The 17,018-nt window shown below is 42.0% G+C and overlaps 1 protein-coding gene across 1 annotated transcript in view; it reads right to left on the minus strand.

Moving 5' to 3' along the window:
• Window positions 1-17,018, minus strand: part of ANXA3 (annexin A3) — a 69,331-nt gene that overhangs the window by 27,451 nt on the left and 24,862 nt on the right. The window contains exons 3-6 of the mRNA XM_043906391.1: window positions 16,393-16,480; window positions 9,856-9,950; window positions 6,121-6,234; window positions 1,395-1,485 (exon numbers count right to left, since the gene is read on the minus strand). Coding sequence (XP_043762326.1) covers window positions 1,395-1,485; window positions 6,121-6,234; window positions 9,856-9,950; window positions 16,393-16,480 — 388 coding nt within the window. The remainder of the gene's footprint in view (window positions 1-1,394; window positions 1,486-6,120; window positions 6,235-9,855; window positions 9,951-16,392; window positions 16,481-17,018) is intronic.

The raw sequence follows: 17,018 nt of genomic DNA on the forward strand, positions 1-17,018 counted from the left end.
CCCCATGATACAAAACCATAGAAACCAGGGCTCTCTTAAGGTACTTGGAGGGGGTGACAGAGAGCTGTTGTTTAATAAGAATTGGGCTGGTCATTGTCCCTTGCTCTTTGCAGCTAACCTCTAAACACTCAGAATTTCCCCAATAAGAATATCATTGTTATTCATGGAGGGTCCCTTGAACCACAGCTGAGTTTTTGCTAACAAGATGACTCCAGATGGTGCTGGGTTCTACTAGAAAGATCAACTTGTTGACTAAAGGGTTAAGGCTTTGAGCCATGTGATATCAGCCTGACCTCTGGTGGGGAGGAGGGGACTAGAGATGGAGTTCAGTCACATGGCTGTGATGGAGTCAATCACGCCTGTGTAGGACTTCCTTGGTGGTCCAGTGGGTAAGAATCCACGTGCAATGAAATGCAGGGGGCACAAGTTCGATCCCCAGTCTGGGAAGACTGCACATGCCATGGGGCACCTAAGCCCATGTGCCACAACTACTGAAGCCTGCACGCTCTAGAGTCCATGCTCTGCAACAAGAGAAGCCACTGCAGTGAGAAGCCCATGAAGCACAGCCAAGAGTAGCCCCTGACTGCTGCAACTAGAGAAAGCCTGCGTGCAGCAATGAAGACCCAGTGCAGCCAAAAATAAATAAATATGTAAAATGTTCTGTTGCTTAGTTTCTAAAAAAAAACCCAAAAACCATGCATGTGTAATAAAACCCCACTGAAAACCCCAGACACCAACGACCAAGTGAACCTCCCTGGCTGGCAGTTAAACTGATACATCACTCTGCTGGGAGGGGGATGCACCTTGCAGACCTGTATGCTCTGTGTTCGGGACCCTCCCAGACTTTTCCCAGTACATCTCTTCACGCCACCAGTCTTGATGGTGCCCTGGAGTAGGAAATGGCAACCCACTCCAGCATTCTTGCCTAAAAAGTTCCATGGGCAGAGGAGTCTAGCGGGCTACAGTCCATGGGATCACCAAGAGTTAGTCACGACTGAGCACACACACACACAATTTCCCACACCAAAAATCATGAGGCTAAGCCCAGTGTTTTTAACATGTCATATGAATATACAATGATTTGAGTCTCTTCCATTGATGAAAATGCTTGATTCAATTAAGCAGTAATTGCTGAGAGCAAAATCCACTAGAGGTGTAATGTTGTACATGCAAAGCATTAATGCCATTGCTATGTAGCAGCTTCTAGCTCAGATCATATTAAAATGTTCTTTGAAAATCCACAGCCCTTAGCCCATCTTAAATGTGTCCTCCTGTTTACACTCTTGCCTTCTCAAAATCACTCATGAAGAAGAGCTTGGTGGGTTTCTGGGGGAAAACAGCATTGGCTTATATAGGTGTGAACAGGGGTAAAGGTGAGCAGAAAATAAGATCACCTGTATAGTAGGCATGGCCGATCTCCTGCATCTGCTTGCTTGTCCTAGTGGTTAGAATTTCGATCAGAGCATCTTCATTTGTTCCCGTGCCCTAGAAAGAAAAAGGAAAACTATTTTTATTTTATTTTTTTTTTTTTTATTTTATTTTATTTTATTTTAATTTTTTTATTAGTTGGAGGCTAATTACTTCACAACATTTCAGTGGGTTTTGTCATACATTGATATGAATCAGCCATAGATTTACACTTATTCCCCATCCCGATCCCCCCTCCCACCTCCCTCTTCACCCGACTCCTCTGGGTCTTCCCAGTGCACCAGGCCCGAGCACTTGTCTCATGCATCCCACCTGGGCTGGTGATCTGTTTCACCATAGATAGTATACATGCTGTTCTTTTGAAACATCCCACCCTCACATTCTCCCACAGAGTTCAAAAGTCTGTTCTGTATTTCTGTGTCTCTTTTTCTGTTTTGCATATAGGGTTATCATTACCATCTTTCTAAATTCCATATATATGTGTTAGTATGCTGTAATGTTCTTTATCTTTCTGGCTTACTTCACTCTGTATAATGGGCTCCAGTTTCATCCATCTCATTAGGACTGATTCAAATGAATTCTTTTTGACAGCTGAGTAATATTCCATGGTGTATATGTACCACAGCTTCCTTATCCATTCATCTGCTGATGGGCATCTAGGTTGCTTCCATGTCCTGGCTATTATAAACAGTGCTGCAATGAACATTGGGGTGCACGTGTCTCTTTCAGATCTGGTTTCCTCAGTGTGTATGCCCAAAAGTGGGATTGCTGGGTCATATGGCAGTTCTATTTCCAGTTTTTTAAGGAATCTCCACACTGAGGAAAACTATTTTTAAAAAAATTATTTATTTATTTGGCTGCATTGGGTCTTAGTTGTGGCATTCAGGATCTCTAGTTGTGGCATGCCAGCTTAGTTGCCTCACTGCATGTGGGATTTTAGTCCCTGGACCAGGGATCGAACCCATCTCCCTTGCACCGGAAGACAGATTTTTAACCACAGAATCACCAGGGAAGTCTCATGGAAAACTATTTTTAGAACACGTTAAAAACTCAGTTTTATGCACTTCCGTCTCAATATCTTGTTTTACACAGAAGAATCGTTTTTCGTCAATCGCTTGCTCTAAACCAATTTTTAAATTTTCTGTATATTTTAGTATTAAAATAACATGAATCATCTAAAGTTAACTGACATTAAAATTTTAAATATCCTGCTGTAGTGTAAAAATTCATTGACTAATTCCAGGAGGAAAGAGCATAAAGGGAAAGCTTACATCACTCAGGATCGCAAGTTGAGCATTCGAATGTGTCATTGTATTTAGAGAGGGCTCTGCAATTCTTCTGAATGAGTTCATCCTTGTGCCAATGCACTGCATTGGTCAGCAGGCATCATCCTCTTCATTGGGGAGGTTTTTAAAGCCTCGATATTGTATGAGACCATGAGTCCAGCTGGTTTAGAGGCTAGTGATTCCTGAGTCTTGGTTTATATTGAGGTCACTGAGTCACACTGTAGAAGCCATTTACACTAGGACTTGATTAAGGCAGGTCAAGGTGGTATAAGAAAAGAGGCTGAATTGTGTCCCTCTGTGGCAAAGATTCCCAGTGGTCCCCAGTAGATCTCCTTTTCAACTTATTTTTTATTATTTAAAAATAGACTTTTTTTGGGGGGGGGTGTTTTCCTTCTTTTTAAAACTTTATTGAAGTATAGTTGATTGCAATGTCATGTTAGTTTCAGGTGTACAACAAAGTGATTCAGTTATACGTAAACATATATACATTCTTTTTCAGATTCTTTTCTTATATAGGTTATCACGGAATATTGAGTAAAGCTCCCTGGGCTATACAGTAGGCTCTAGCTGGTTATCTATCTTTTCTACATTAGTGTGCATATGTTAATCCCAAGCTCCTGATTCATTTTAGAGCAGTCCTAGGTTTACAGCAAAATTGAGCAGATCCAATATTTCTGTTTTCATCATTGATAGAATCCCCATTTTTAAAGTTAGCACAAAACTACCCAAATAAAGTGGCTTTCCAGATGGCTCACTGGTAAAGAACCTGCCTGCCAATGCAGGAGACACAAGAGATGTGAGTTTGATCCCTGGGTCAGGAAGATCCCCTGGAGGAAGGCATGTCAACCCACTCCAGTATTCTTGCCTAGAGAATCTCATGGACAGAAGAGGTGGACACAAATGAAGTGACTTAGCCACACATGCACCCAAATAAAGACCATATTTCTCAGCTTCCCTTAGAGCTAGGTTTATCTATTTAACTAAATTCTGATCCATGAAATACATGTGATGCCTTACACACAATTTCTGGGAGTCTGTAAAAAGAAAAGATGAACACTTCTTGGTCTTTGACTCTTTTCAGTTGCCTGGAATAAAGGTATAATGGTTGGATGTTGAGCAGCCATCTAGAGAACAAGTGTAATCTACAGGCTGAAGATGGTGGAACCTCAAGGCTGAAGGTCTGATAATGATGGTGCCATGATACTGAGCTATGGACGGCATCCTTTGCATTTCTTTTACATAGAGGGAAAATTTCTAATCCTTGTTGGCTAATCTAATTCTCACCATTTCACCTGCTAAGTCATCCCCCATGTAGCAGCCACAGAAACACACTGCTGAGATTTCATTTCAAGAGAATATGCTGCAAAGAATGGAGCTGGCTGATAGCTTCCAACCTTTGGATCTGCCACAGAGTTCACAGCAACATCATGGTCTCTCCAGGCTGCTTTCAGCCATGACTGAGCATGGAAGGGGAACCAAAGCTGGGCCACCATCCCACCCCATGTGACTCCTCCAAAGGGCACACCTTGCTCGGGGCTCCCCACTGGCCTGCCACAGCTTCCTCAGAGCAGCGCTGTAGACGGAGGCTCTTCCTGCCTGAGCCTCCTTCCTTCCCTCTCTCTGTTCACAGGGGTCACACCTGTACTGTAGTCAGCAGTTTCACCCCACCTACCCTGCTGTCTCTTATCTTTCGCAAGCGTTTCACCCAATATAACTCTTGTACCTCTTGCCATCTGCTTCTTGGGTACCTATACTTCTTCCACAGAAGAGAAACTGACTATTTCTGATGGGAAGGCAGAAGATGGTCTTGCCTCGGAACTAGACTTCTTCCTTCCCCTCCTTCACGTCAACAAATACAGGAAGTCCCCTATACACAAACCTTCAAGTTGCAAACTTTCAAAGACTCAAACACGCCCCTGTATGCCAACTTTCACACTGCACTACTGTACATTTCAAGGTATTAATATTCTAAGATTAAAACTGTTTTATTCCTTGTGTTTGTTTTTTATGTATTATCTGTGTGAACAGTATTATAAATCTATTACAGTATAGTACTATATAGCTGGTAGTTAGTTGGGTACCTAGGCTCACTTTGTTGGATTTATGAATGAATTGGACTTTACAAACTCACTCTCGGAACTCATTCATATGTCAAGCATCTATTTCATCACGGGCTTTCCTTTAGAACCAGAGAGGTTCCTAGAGGGATGAGGTTCCCTGATATGATCAACGTTTCCCTGTTCATTAGATGGAAAAAATAATATGGAAATGGAACAAAAAATCAAAAAGATAATTTTAGATGGTAATAGGTGCAATTAAGAAAATTAAACTGAGTGAATTAATAGAAAACATCTGGAAGAATAGTGTTCCAGATGGAAAGAACACCGTGTACAAAGACTTCAAGAGGAATAAGCTGAGAGGAGACTTCCCTGGTAGTCCAGTGGCTAAGACTCTGGGCTTCCAATGCAGGGGGCCCAGATTCGATCCCTGGTCAGGGAACTAGATCCCACATGCCTCAACTAAGACTTAGCACAACCAAAAAAAAAAAAAAAAGAATAAGCTGAGAATGTCCACAGAGCAGCAACAAAGCCAGTATAGCTACAGCAATGAATTGGGGTGGCGGGCAGGGGAGGAGAGGGTGTGATGATCAGTTTTATGTGTCAATCTGGCCAGACTACAGTCCTCAGTTATTCAAACATTAATCTAGTGTTGCCGTGAAGGTATTTTGCAGTTACAGTCCATTATCGATCGACCTTACGGGGGAGCATCTTAGATATTCTAAGCAGGCCTAATTCAATCAGTCAAACAGCCTTAATTAAGAAGAGAGCTGAGCTTCTCCGGAAAAAAAAAATTGGTAGCTTTGAAGTGTGAGAGGAAGTGAGGGATCAAGGATAGTTCTAGGTTTGGGGCCTAGGCAATAGGGTTAATGACGGGGCCACTAACTCTCAACGACAACAAAATAGAGAATTTGACTCCTCAGGTCAAAAAACAAAATTGGACAATATCCTTTCAGGCTAGGAACATGTGGGCTTAAGGTTCCACAACTGCTTCCCATTTCAGGGTTGTTCTAACAATTGGAGAGCACAGAATCTCCACATCCATAATACTGACTCCCATACTTTAAGTGTGTGGACCTCCCCTGGTGTTGCAGGGGTAAAGAACCCGCGTGACAATGTAGGTGACATAAGACACTCAGGTTCAATCCCTGGAGAAGGAATGGCAACCCGCTCCAGTATGCTTGCCTGGAGAAGCCCACGGACAGAGGAGGCTGGCGGGTTACAGTCCACGGGGTCGCAAAGAGTCGGGCATGACTGAGCAACCAAAGCATGTGATCAAGCGTGCACTGGAATAAAGACACTCCTGATCATCAAATCCGAGGCAGAAACGGCCTGAGGACGGCTCATACCTTCATGGATTTCTTCAGCTGTTTTGCATCGAACACAGCCGGTGGGGTCACCAGGGCTACCATGAGATCCTTGAAGTGGCCAGAGAGATCACCCTTCAAGTCATCTTTCAGTTCCTGAAATTAAAAGAAAGAGAAAATCATGAACTACTTCTTTCTCTTCCTCCAAAGTCATCTAGTAACAGAGGAACATGAATGTATGAATTCAGGCAAAAAACATGTGCATCCACAGGACATAAACAGAAATGGTGAAAACACTTCTATGGCTATTAATCTGCATTTTATGATTGCTTCCAAAACGTTCTGTTTTATAGATGGTTTCCTGCAGGGAAGGCAGTGGAGGAGGTCCTGTGAGGGGCACAGATATGAACTATTAAAATGAGTTTCCCAAACAGATCACCAGCCCAGGTGGGATGCATGAGACAAGTGCTCGGGCCTGGTGCACTGGGAAGACCCAGAGGAATCGGGTGGAGAGGGAGGTGGGAAGGGGGATCGGGATGGGGAATACGTGTAAATCTATGGCTGATTCATATCAATGTATGACAAAAAAAATAAATAAATAAATAAAAATTTAAAAAAATAAATTAAAAATAAATAAATAAATAAAATAAAATGAGTTTCCCAGGTCCCTGATGCTCTCAGTGGGAAGGCAATAGGGAGGAGCCCCGTAATTCACACCCAGTTTTAACGGGAGGTGCTCCACTCTGCCTAGCTTCTCAGTGTCTGCCAAACAGCTTCAAAGGGAGAAGATGCGGGAAGACAGCGCGTGGTCGTTTGCCTCTGCTCAGAGTGTGGGACGAGGAGGCATCCAAAGCGGTCTTCTGGCAACAAGAGCAGGGGAAACTAGAAATGTGGCAACAGGGGAACCTCATTTATTGATACTCTCTTTCGGCAGTGTTTTCACACGTTACCTAAGTCCGATCCAACTCCCTCGCTTGAAGGCAAGTAATATGGTTTCTATTTTTAGTAGCCAAAGGAGTATTACTGAATAATTATTTTTTCCTGCTCTTGATGAGCTCCAGCCTTGAAACAAGAGGCTGAAAGCCCACCGCACTGCTATGACAATGTGGGTGCAGACCAACATCTTCCGTGACACTGGGGGCCCAGTGGGGGCAGGCTCCTGCCAAACAAATGGGATGGAGCCACTGCAGTCATCGTGGGGGGTTTCCTCTTCAACAGCTAAACTCCAACCCATCTGTCCTCAACCCGGATCTTACTTCACAGGTTCTCCTTCTGTCCCACTATGAGACACGGTTGTCACCCTTCCCCTCTATCCTTCCTCCATGTTTTGTAAATCCTGAAAGGCCAATGGATCATTCACATTCCCTGTACATGAGTATGTCACCTTGGCCAGAAGCTTGGCAATCCTTTTATTTGACAAGTGTTTACTGGGTACCTGCTCTGTGCTAGGCACTTAATGATGAGTTAGACACAATCCTTACCCCTAGGACACTGTACCCTAAAGGGAAAAACAGAAAGAGTCAAAGGTAAAATTCCAAAGTAATATATTAAATATCTGATAAAGGGAACGCAGCGCTTCTTCAATGGCTGAGGAGTAAAGAAACTGCCTTCACTACAGGAGATACAGTTGCAATCCCCGGGTGGGGAAGATCCCCTGAAGGAAGAAATGGCAACCCACTCCAGTACTTTTGCCGGGAAAATCCCATGGACGGAGGAACCTAGTGGGCTACAGTCTGTGGGGTCACAAAGAGTTGGACACAAGTGAGTAACTAAGCGCACGGAGGAAACACAGAGAAGGGTGTCCTAACGGAGCCGTGGGCTGGGAGAACGCTGCTGGGTGATGCCTCAGCGGCCTGTGGATGGTCACAACACACTCTTGTTTCTGGATCTGATAGCCTGACTGGTTTGTGTTTCTGCTCTTTCCCTTACCAGTTCATTAGCCAGGCAGCTAAAATAATCTTTTAAAAATAAAAATTAGGTTACAAATTCTCCTTTGCAAAAAGCAAAGGAAAAAGGGAAGGATATACCCAACTGAATGCAGAGTCCCAGAGAATAGCAAGGAGAGATAAGAAAGTCTTCTTAATTGACCAATCCAAAGAAATAGAGGAAAACAATACAATGGGAAAGACTAGAGATCTCTTCAAGAAAATAAGATATACCAAGGGAACACTTCATGCAAAGATGGGCATGATAAAGGATAGAAATGGCAAGGACCTACCAGAAGCAGAAGAGATTAAGAAGAGGTAGCAAGAATACATGGCAGAACTACACAAAATGACCCAGATAACCATGATAATGTGGTCACTCACCTACAGCCAGACACCCTGGTGTGTGAAGTCAAGTGAACCTTAGGAAACATTACCACGATCAAAGCTAGTGGAGGTGATGGAATTCCAGCTAACTTATTTCAAGTCTGAAAAGATGATGCTGTGAAAGTGCTGCACTCAAAATGCCAACAAATTTGGGAAACTCAGCAGTGGCCACAGAACTGGAAAAGGTCAGTTTTCATTCCAATCCCAAAGAAAAGCAATGCCAAAGAATGTTCTAACTACCACACAACTATGCTCATTTCACATGCTAGCAAGGTAATGCTCAAAATCCTTCAAGCTAGGCTTCAACAATATGTGAACCGAGAATGTCCAGATGTACAAGCTGGATTTAGAAATGGCAGAGAAACCAGAGATCAAATTGCCAAATTTGATATGAATTGGAAAGGAGAGGATCTTTTCCAGTCCTGTGGTCACTGCTAATTTTCTTTAAGAGATCATAGAAAAAGCAAGGCAATTCCAAAAGCCATCTACTTCTGCTTCATTGACTAAATGAAGCTAAAGCCTTTGACTGTGTGGATCACAACAAACTGGAAAATCCTTAAAGAGATGGGAATATCAGACTACCTAACCTGCCTCCTGAGAAACCTGTATGCAGCTCAAGAAGCAACAGTTAGTACCAGACATGGAACAACAGGCTGGTTCCAAATTTGGGAAAGGAGTACGTCAAGCCTGTATATTGTCACCCTGCTTATTTAAAGTCTATACAGAGTATATCATGCGAAATGAAAGGCTGGGTGAAGCACAAGCTGGAATCAACATTGCTGGGAAAAATATCAATAACCTCAGATATGCAAATGATACCACACTAATGGCATAATGGGAATAGGAACTAAAGAGTCTCTTGACGAAGCTGAAAGAGGAGAGTGAAAAAGCTGGCCTAAAACTCAACACTCAAAAAACTAGGTGGAAAAGACACACAAAATGCTCCTGAAGAGTTCTTATATAACTTTTGGTGTTTAGTAAGTTTATTAAAGCTGGAAGAGAAACTGAAGATCACGTAAGACAGGGCTTATCAGATAACTGATCAGATGATTCTTGGTTGTGGGGACTGTCTTGCATATTGAAGGATGTTGAGCAGCATCTCTGATCTTGTCCCATGAGGTACCAGCAACATCCCTCTCCCACCAGTTGTGGCAATCAGCATGTTTGGAGATGCTGCCAAATAGCCACTGGGGAGCAAAATCATCCTTGATTTAGACCCACTGATCCAAGGCAACCCTCCTTATTCAATGGTGACGATAACCAAGGTCCAGAAAGGTCAAATAACATGTCCAAGGCCATTCAGACAGTTAAGGGCAAAACCACATCTATTCCAGGCTATTGACCGGATATACTGGGCACTTTCTGTTACACTTGGCCTGCAATAAAAGATCTGGGGGCATCATCAGGTGGGAGCAGCCCTGATCCATCAGTGATTGGCTCATTACTGCCTGTTAGGGAACCGTACCTTTCCACATATTGCTTGATATTCCTTAGCAATGAGCTGCCGTTGTGCATTCGTCCTCTCAGTCAGAACGCTGATCAGTGTTTTCTCATCGGTCCCTAAACGAGACGAAAATAATTGTATTCACCATCAACCCAAATATGCTTAATGTATCTGTCATGAACAAAAGAAAGATGATTAACTGTCTGAAACAGATGCAGAGAGGAAGGCATTTTAATTTCTAATTTCTAGGTCTTATCAGGTTGGCATCTTTATTTCTTTGATTCCCTGGCTTTGAGGAAAGAAAATTAACTTTATTTGGATAGTTTTAGGGAAAGAAAGCCACCATGACTCATATATTCTTATCCATACATCAGACAGAGGAAAAAGCACAAGGATCATGCCGCTTTTGAAGTAGGTTTTTTTCATCCTTGTGAGGTTCAGTTACTGTCATTTCACCTTCTATCTTTCTTTTATCTCCATATTTGGTACATGAAGTCATTTTTTTCTCTAGAAAAAAGGAACTGATGCTAATTGAGTACCTAGCACACAGCAGGCATTTTTTATTTATTGTCATAGTTAATGCTGCCCAGGACAGTAGGTATGATTGAACTGTTCTAAAGATAAAGATGTAAACATTTAGAGAAGTCACCTCATTTGCCAAAGTCATGCAGCTTTTAAGTGGCACAGCAAGAATTTGAACCTAAATCCAAATCTTTTAACCCAAAACATGTATTTCTATGTCCACTGGTCCATACATGTTTCAGGAATTTCAGACCCATATACTTAACCACCTGTTTTAAGTACAAGTAAAGGGCTGATGTTCAAGCTGGATTTAGAAAAGGCAGAGGAACCAGAGATCAAATTGCCAACATCTGCTGGACCATTGAAAAAGTGAGAATTCCAGAAAAACATCTACTTCTGCTTTACTGACTATGCCAAAGCCTTTGACTGTGTGGATCACAACAAACTGGAAAATTCTGAAAGAGATGGGAATACCAAACCACCTGATCTGCCTCCTGAGAAATCTGTATGCAGGTCAAGAAGCAACATCTACAACTGGACATGAAACAACAGACTGCTTCCAAATAGGGAAAGGAGTATGTCAAAGCTGTATATTGTCACTCTGCTTATTTAACTTATATGCAGAGTACATCATGAGAAATGCTAGGCTGGATGAAGCACAAGCTGGAATCAAGATTGCTGGGAGAAATATCAATAACCTCAGATATGCAGATGACACCACCCTTATGGCACAAAGCAAAGAAGAACTAAAGAGCCTCTTGATGAAAGTGAAAGAAGAGAGTGAAAAAGTTGGCTTAAAACTCAACATTCAGACAACTAAGATCATGGCATCTGGTCCCATCACTTCATGGCAAATAGAGGGGGAAACAATGGAAACAGTGACAGACTTTATTTTTTGGGGTTCCAAAATCACACAGATGGTGACTAGAGCCATAAAATTAAAAGACACTTGCTCCTTGGAAGAAAAGTTATGACCAAACTAGACAGCATATTAAAAGCAGAGACATTACTTTGCCAACAAAGGTCTGTTTAGTAAAAGCTTTGGTTTTTCCAGTAGTCATGTATGGATGTGAGAATTGAACTATAAAGAAAGCTGAACACCCAAGAATTGATGCTTTTGAACTGTGGTGTGGGAGAAGACTCTTGAAAGTCCCATGGACTGCAAGAAGATCCAACCAGTCCATCCTAAAGGAAATCAGTCCTGAATATTCTTTGGAAGGACTGATGCTGAAGCTGAAACTCCAATACTTTGGCCACCTGATGCGAAGAACTGACTCACTGGAAAAGACCCTGATGCTGGGAAAGATTGAAGGCAGGAGGAGAAGGGGACAACAGAGGATGAGATGGTTGGATGGCATCACCGACTCGATGGACATGAGTTTGAGTAGGCTCTGGGAGTTGGTGATGGACAGGGAGGCCTGGCATGCTGAAGTCCATGGAGTCGCAGAATCAGACACGACTGAGCAAATGAACTGAACTGAAAGGGTTGATGCGCGCCTGCATGAAAATGACCTCTACGTCACCATTTTCATAGTAATTACAGTACTAAGATATTGTTGGAAGTTGTGTCTACTCCTTTGTGGTAGAGGATTCCCCCTGGGTTGGGGGCTGTGAGTTGGCTAGAATTGTATAAAAGATCAGTTGGAACTCTAGGCTCATCTTCCCCATGTTGAGTGATCCACACACGCCTTGGTTCCATTCGTCCATGGCAGTGGTGCACACTCTACATGAATGATGGGGCAAAAGAAACTGTATTTGACTAGCTGCTGGGCCTCCCAGTGAAAGATGCTGCCACAGTGGACCTCTGGTCTTGTATTCTTCTGTATAGTTAAGGAAACAGAGTTAGATGAAATCCTCGTTGTGCTCTGTGAATCTGATTATCAACTCGGACCTGTCATGGCATCTGGACTGGTGCATGACTGAACACCTCTAACTACAAGTATCTCAAACTCAGCTGCTCCAGAATGCATTCATTCTATTTGGATTCTATTTGCATTCATTCCACTGGATTTGATTCTATCCTATGCATTGTACTCTATTTCCTCTCTAACTTGTCTTTCATTCTATGTTCCCTAGTCAATGATACCACTATAGATACAGTCATCCAAGCAAAGATTCTCCAGTCATCCTATACTCCTTTCTTTTCCCTCCTCTTTACATTGTAGCAATCGTCTGAATGTCTTGAATTTGTCCTCTTTTCTGCTACTGTGCATTCATCATATTTTACCTGGAAACTTCAATAGTCTCCTAACTTGATCCCATTATAATTCATGCTGTATAGTTCTGCCTAAGTAAATTTTTTAAACACATCAGATCATGTCAGTTCCTTGATAGAAATCCTAAAGATTCTCTGTAATCTTCAGGATGAAGCTTAAGCTCCTTAGCTTGTGTACCAGTTTCTTAGGACCTAGCTTGGGCTTCCCTTGTAGCTTAGTTGGTAATGAATTTGCCTACAATGCAGGAGACCTGGGTTTGATTCCTGGGTCAGGAAGATCCCCTGGAGAAGGAAATGGCAACCCACTTGAGTATTCTTGCCTGGAGAATCCCATGGACTGCAGCCTGCCAGGCTCCTCTGTCCATGGGGTCGCAAGAGTCAGACATGACTTAGCGACCAAACCTCCAGCACCAGCTTTTGCCTCCTATCTTTGTTCTAATTTCCCACCCCCTTCTCTGCATCTCTATACCTTATGCCCCTAGATTCCAGATAGGACTAACCACCCACAATCACATGTAGGTTGTACATCAGACAATTTCTCTCCTCTTATTTCTGCAAATGCTCAAGACCAGAAATTAAACCAAGATGCCTCATGGTTCAGAGGCTGGATCTCACACGTCCCTAAGGCAAATGCCACCTCGACACCTGGTTTTGGTGTTGGGAGTGGTGCTTACAAACGAAAACCTCCTCAGAGTGGGTCTGCAAACCTGTGAAGAAACATAATGGAAAGGAAGAAAGACAACAGAGAGAATTTAAAGACCATTAATTCATTCAGTTTGACAACAGCCTCATGGAAAAGTCTATTCAACACTGTGTCTAAATAGGGAAACAAGGAGGTAGATAAAGAAATAACTTTCCTTTCAAAATAGAAAAAAAAAAAAAACCTAAACAGGCAGAAATACAATAATATTAAACTGATATAAAACCTTAATAGTATAATTCATGAAACCTGACAAACTGACCATAATTTATAGCAGAGAGCAAAGAGCCAAGAAGAAAAACTCCTGCCTTACTAGACACTAGTGTCACTATAAAATAATAATAGTAGTTATGGCAATGTTGTATAGAGATGTGGAGAGGCAAACAGACCAATGGAATGTAACAGAGAAATAGCAAAGCTTATGAGACAGTGGTGGCATCACAAATCAGTGGGGAAAGGATGAATGCTTCAATCGATTGCACTGGGACAATTGCATAGCCACATAAAATCAAATTAGGTTTAAATGCCATTCACAAACATTAATTCCAGGCAGATTAAAGATCTCAATGTGAAAAATAAGAATGTAAAATCTGGGGGAGAAAATACAGCAAGGTATCTTTATGTGCTCACCACAGAAAAGACACAGTAAGTGTAAGTTATTACAAAAAAATATTGGCAAAGTTAATTTCACTAAAATTTAAAACTTTTATTCAATTAAAGTTACTGTAGACAATGTGAAAAGGAAGTCACATTCTGAAAAAAGATATTTTTATAGCTTGTAATTTTAAAAAAATGTTTCATACCCAGAATTTATTTTAAAAAATAAATTAAATATTTTTTTCTTGCCAAGCCAAAGAATACAACCCAACTGAAAAATGGATAAAAAGTATGGAAGAGTAATTCATGGAAAAGGAAGCCAATAAACAAGAAAGGATGCTTAACTGCATCAGTAATGAGGGATGGGGAAGAGGAAGGAAATAGCAAGAGGTACAATTTTAGACCCACTCTATTGGATGACCATAGCAAGTAGGGATGAGAATACTGACCAAGAGGAAGTCTTATACATTGCTGGTGCTGTATGCACTCAGTCACTCAGCTGTGTCTGACTCTTTGTGACCCCATGGACTGTAGCCCACCAGGATACTCTGTCGATGGGATTCTCCAGGCAAGAATACTGGAGTGGGCTGCCATTTCCTTCTCCAGGGGATCTTCCTGACCCAGGGATGGAACCCGGGCCTCTTGCATTGGCAGGTGGATTCTTTACTGCTGTGCCACCTGGGAAGCCATATTGCTGGTAGGAAAGCTAATTTGTAAATTCATTTGAGAGAGCAGTTTGGCAAAATTTCTAGTAAATTTATATTCTAGAGAGATGCTAGCAAACATTCACAAAAGACATAAGCACAACTATTCAGTGCAGTACTTTTATACTGTAATAGAAAAGAATTGTAGGCAATTTAAAAGTTCCATCACTATTTCCATCTTACGACATAGTAATTCAATAGACTACTCTGCAGTTAAAATTAATGAACTAGAGCTAAACATATCAACATGGATAAATCTCAAAAACATAATGTTAAGGGATAAAAAACAAGTTGCAGAAGAATACCTACAGTAGGATTTCAATTTATACTGTTTGAGTCCATGCAAAACAATATGTACATACATACAGAGTACAGAATTAAAAGTTTCATGGAAATATATTTCTAATTTAGAATGCTGTTTATCTCTAGAGAATAGGGTGGTAATGAGATCCAGACAGAATCGGAAGGGACTGTATCTATAATGATTCATGGTGATAATGATGATGAATGTTGATAGCAGCGATGGCCATGGCAGTGTTTGGAAGTGAAAGTGTTAGTTGCTCAGTCATGTCCCGCATTGGCAGGCGGGTTCTTCACCACTAGCACCACCCGGGAAGCCCATGGTAGTGTATAGTAGTAAATAAGCATGGTTTTTCCAGTAGTCATGTATGGTTGTGAGAGTTGGACTATAAAGAAAGCTGGGCGCAGAATTGATGCTTTTGAACTGTGGTGTTGGAGAAGACTCTTGAAAATCCCTTGGACTGCAAGGAGATCCAACCATTCCATCCTAAAAAGGAAATCAGTCCTGGGTGTTCATTGGAAGGACTGATGTTGAAGCTAAAACTCCAATATTTTGGCTACCTGATGCAAAGAGCTGACTCATTTGAAAAGACCTTGATGTTAGGAAAGATTGAAGGCAGGAGGAGAAGGGGACGACAGAGGATGAGGTGGCTGGATGGCCTCAATGGATATGAGTTTGGGTAAACCCCGGGAGTTGGTGATGGACAGGGAGGCCTGGTGTGCTGCGGTTCATGGGGTCGCAAAGAGTCGGACACGACTGAGAGACTGAACTGAACTGAAACATGGCAAATATTAAGATTGGATAAAACTGGGTTCCTGGGCTTCCCTGCTGGTCCAGTGGTTAAGAATCCGCCTTGCAATGCCAGGGTCACTGGTTCAATCCTTGGTTTGGGAAGATCCCACGTGCTGTAAGGAAACATGCCCCAAAACTACTAAAGCCCATGTGCCCTAGAGCCCATGCTCCACAACAAGAGAAGCCACTGTAATGAGAGGCCCTCCCACCGCAACTAGAGAGCAGCCCTGGTTGGCCAGAACTAGAGAGCGCCGGTGCGCAGCAGTGAAGATCCAGCACAGCCATAGATAAAAATAAATAAATAAAAATTTGAATACCTCTTAAAGGTCATGCCTATCCCCACTGACACTCTCCTGGTGTCGTGAAAGCAAGGTACACTGGAAGAAACCTGGTATTTCAATCATGGGTTTGAATCCCAGCTCTGCCACTCATGTACGACCCTAGGAAGATGACTCAACACCTCTGAGCTGCAGTTCCCCCATCTGTAAACTAAAGAAAATGAAAGTCTCCACCTCATATGATTGTCATGGAAAAAAAACATATACACACACACACACACATACAGACTAGGTTCCCTATACTTTTCCTCTTCACAATTTTTTGAAGTGCCTTACAATTTCCCTAATTAAGTAAAAAAAGCAATTTGGGCAACCTGAACCTTTGCACTTTTAGCTTTAATTCCTGATCTGCTTCAACAGTAAGAAAGAAATTGTAAAACATTACTCACCAATTCCTCTGATGGCCTTACGAATCGCTTCAGCATCCACTGATGGGTTAAAGCCAGGATAATCTCTTATTGTCCCTCGCTTTCCAACCTAGAAAGAAATAACCAACAGTCCCACTAGTTCAAAGTGACATCTTTCCTTATATTACATATGCATATTCCCATATGCCTACTGGAAACACATAACAAACCCATAATTTGCACACCCTCTTATCTCTTCAGGGGTGGTTCAAGACTCTCCTGGCTTAGATATGCAGGCAACATGACAACTACCCCATATAAAAGGCCTCTCCTTTTCTGTGTAACAAATTGAAAATATAAAACATTTGTTCCCTAGAGCAATGAATGTCAATTGTGGTAACTCTGAAGGATATTTGCTTAAAAGCTGCATCTTCATGAAAGCGATAAGAAAGTAGGAATTTCCTGCATCCTCTGTTTTCATGGGATCATTCAAAGCTCTTCACTGCATCTCACATAGAAGTAATTGTGGCTCACAGGCCTCAAGATGTTTTAATTAATGTTGACCACCTTCCCTGGGGAACCCTACCCAAAGGATCCATAAATGAAAACCCCATTAGGACTGTCTGTTCTTAAGCTTTGTTTAATGGAAGTACAATTGTGGCGAATAA

This window comes from Cervus elaphus, chromosome 6 (genome assembly GCF_910594005.1).
Source record: "Cervus elaphus chromosome 6, mCerEla1.1, whole genome shotgun sequence".
NCBI lineage: Eukaryota > Metazoa > Chordata > Mammalia > Artiodactyla > Cervidae > Cervus > Cervus elaphus.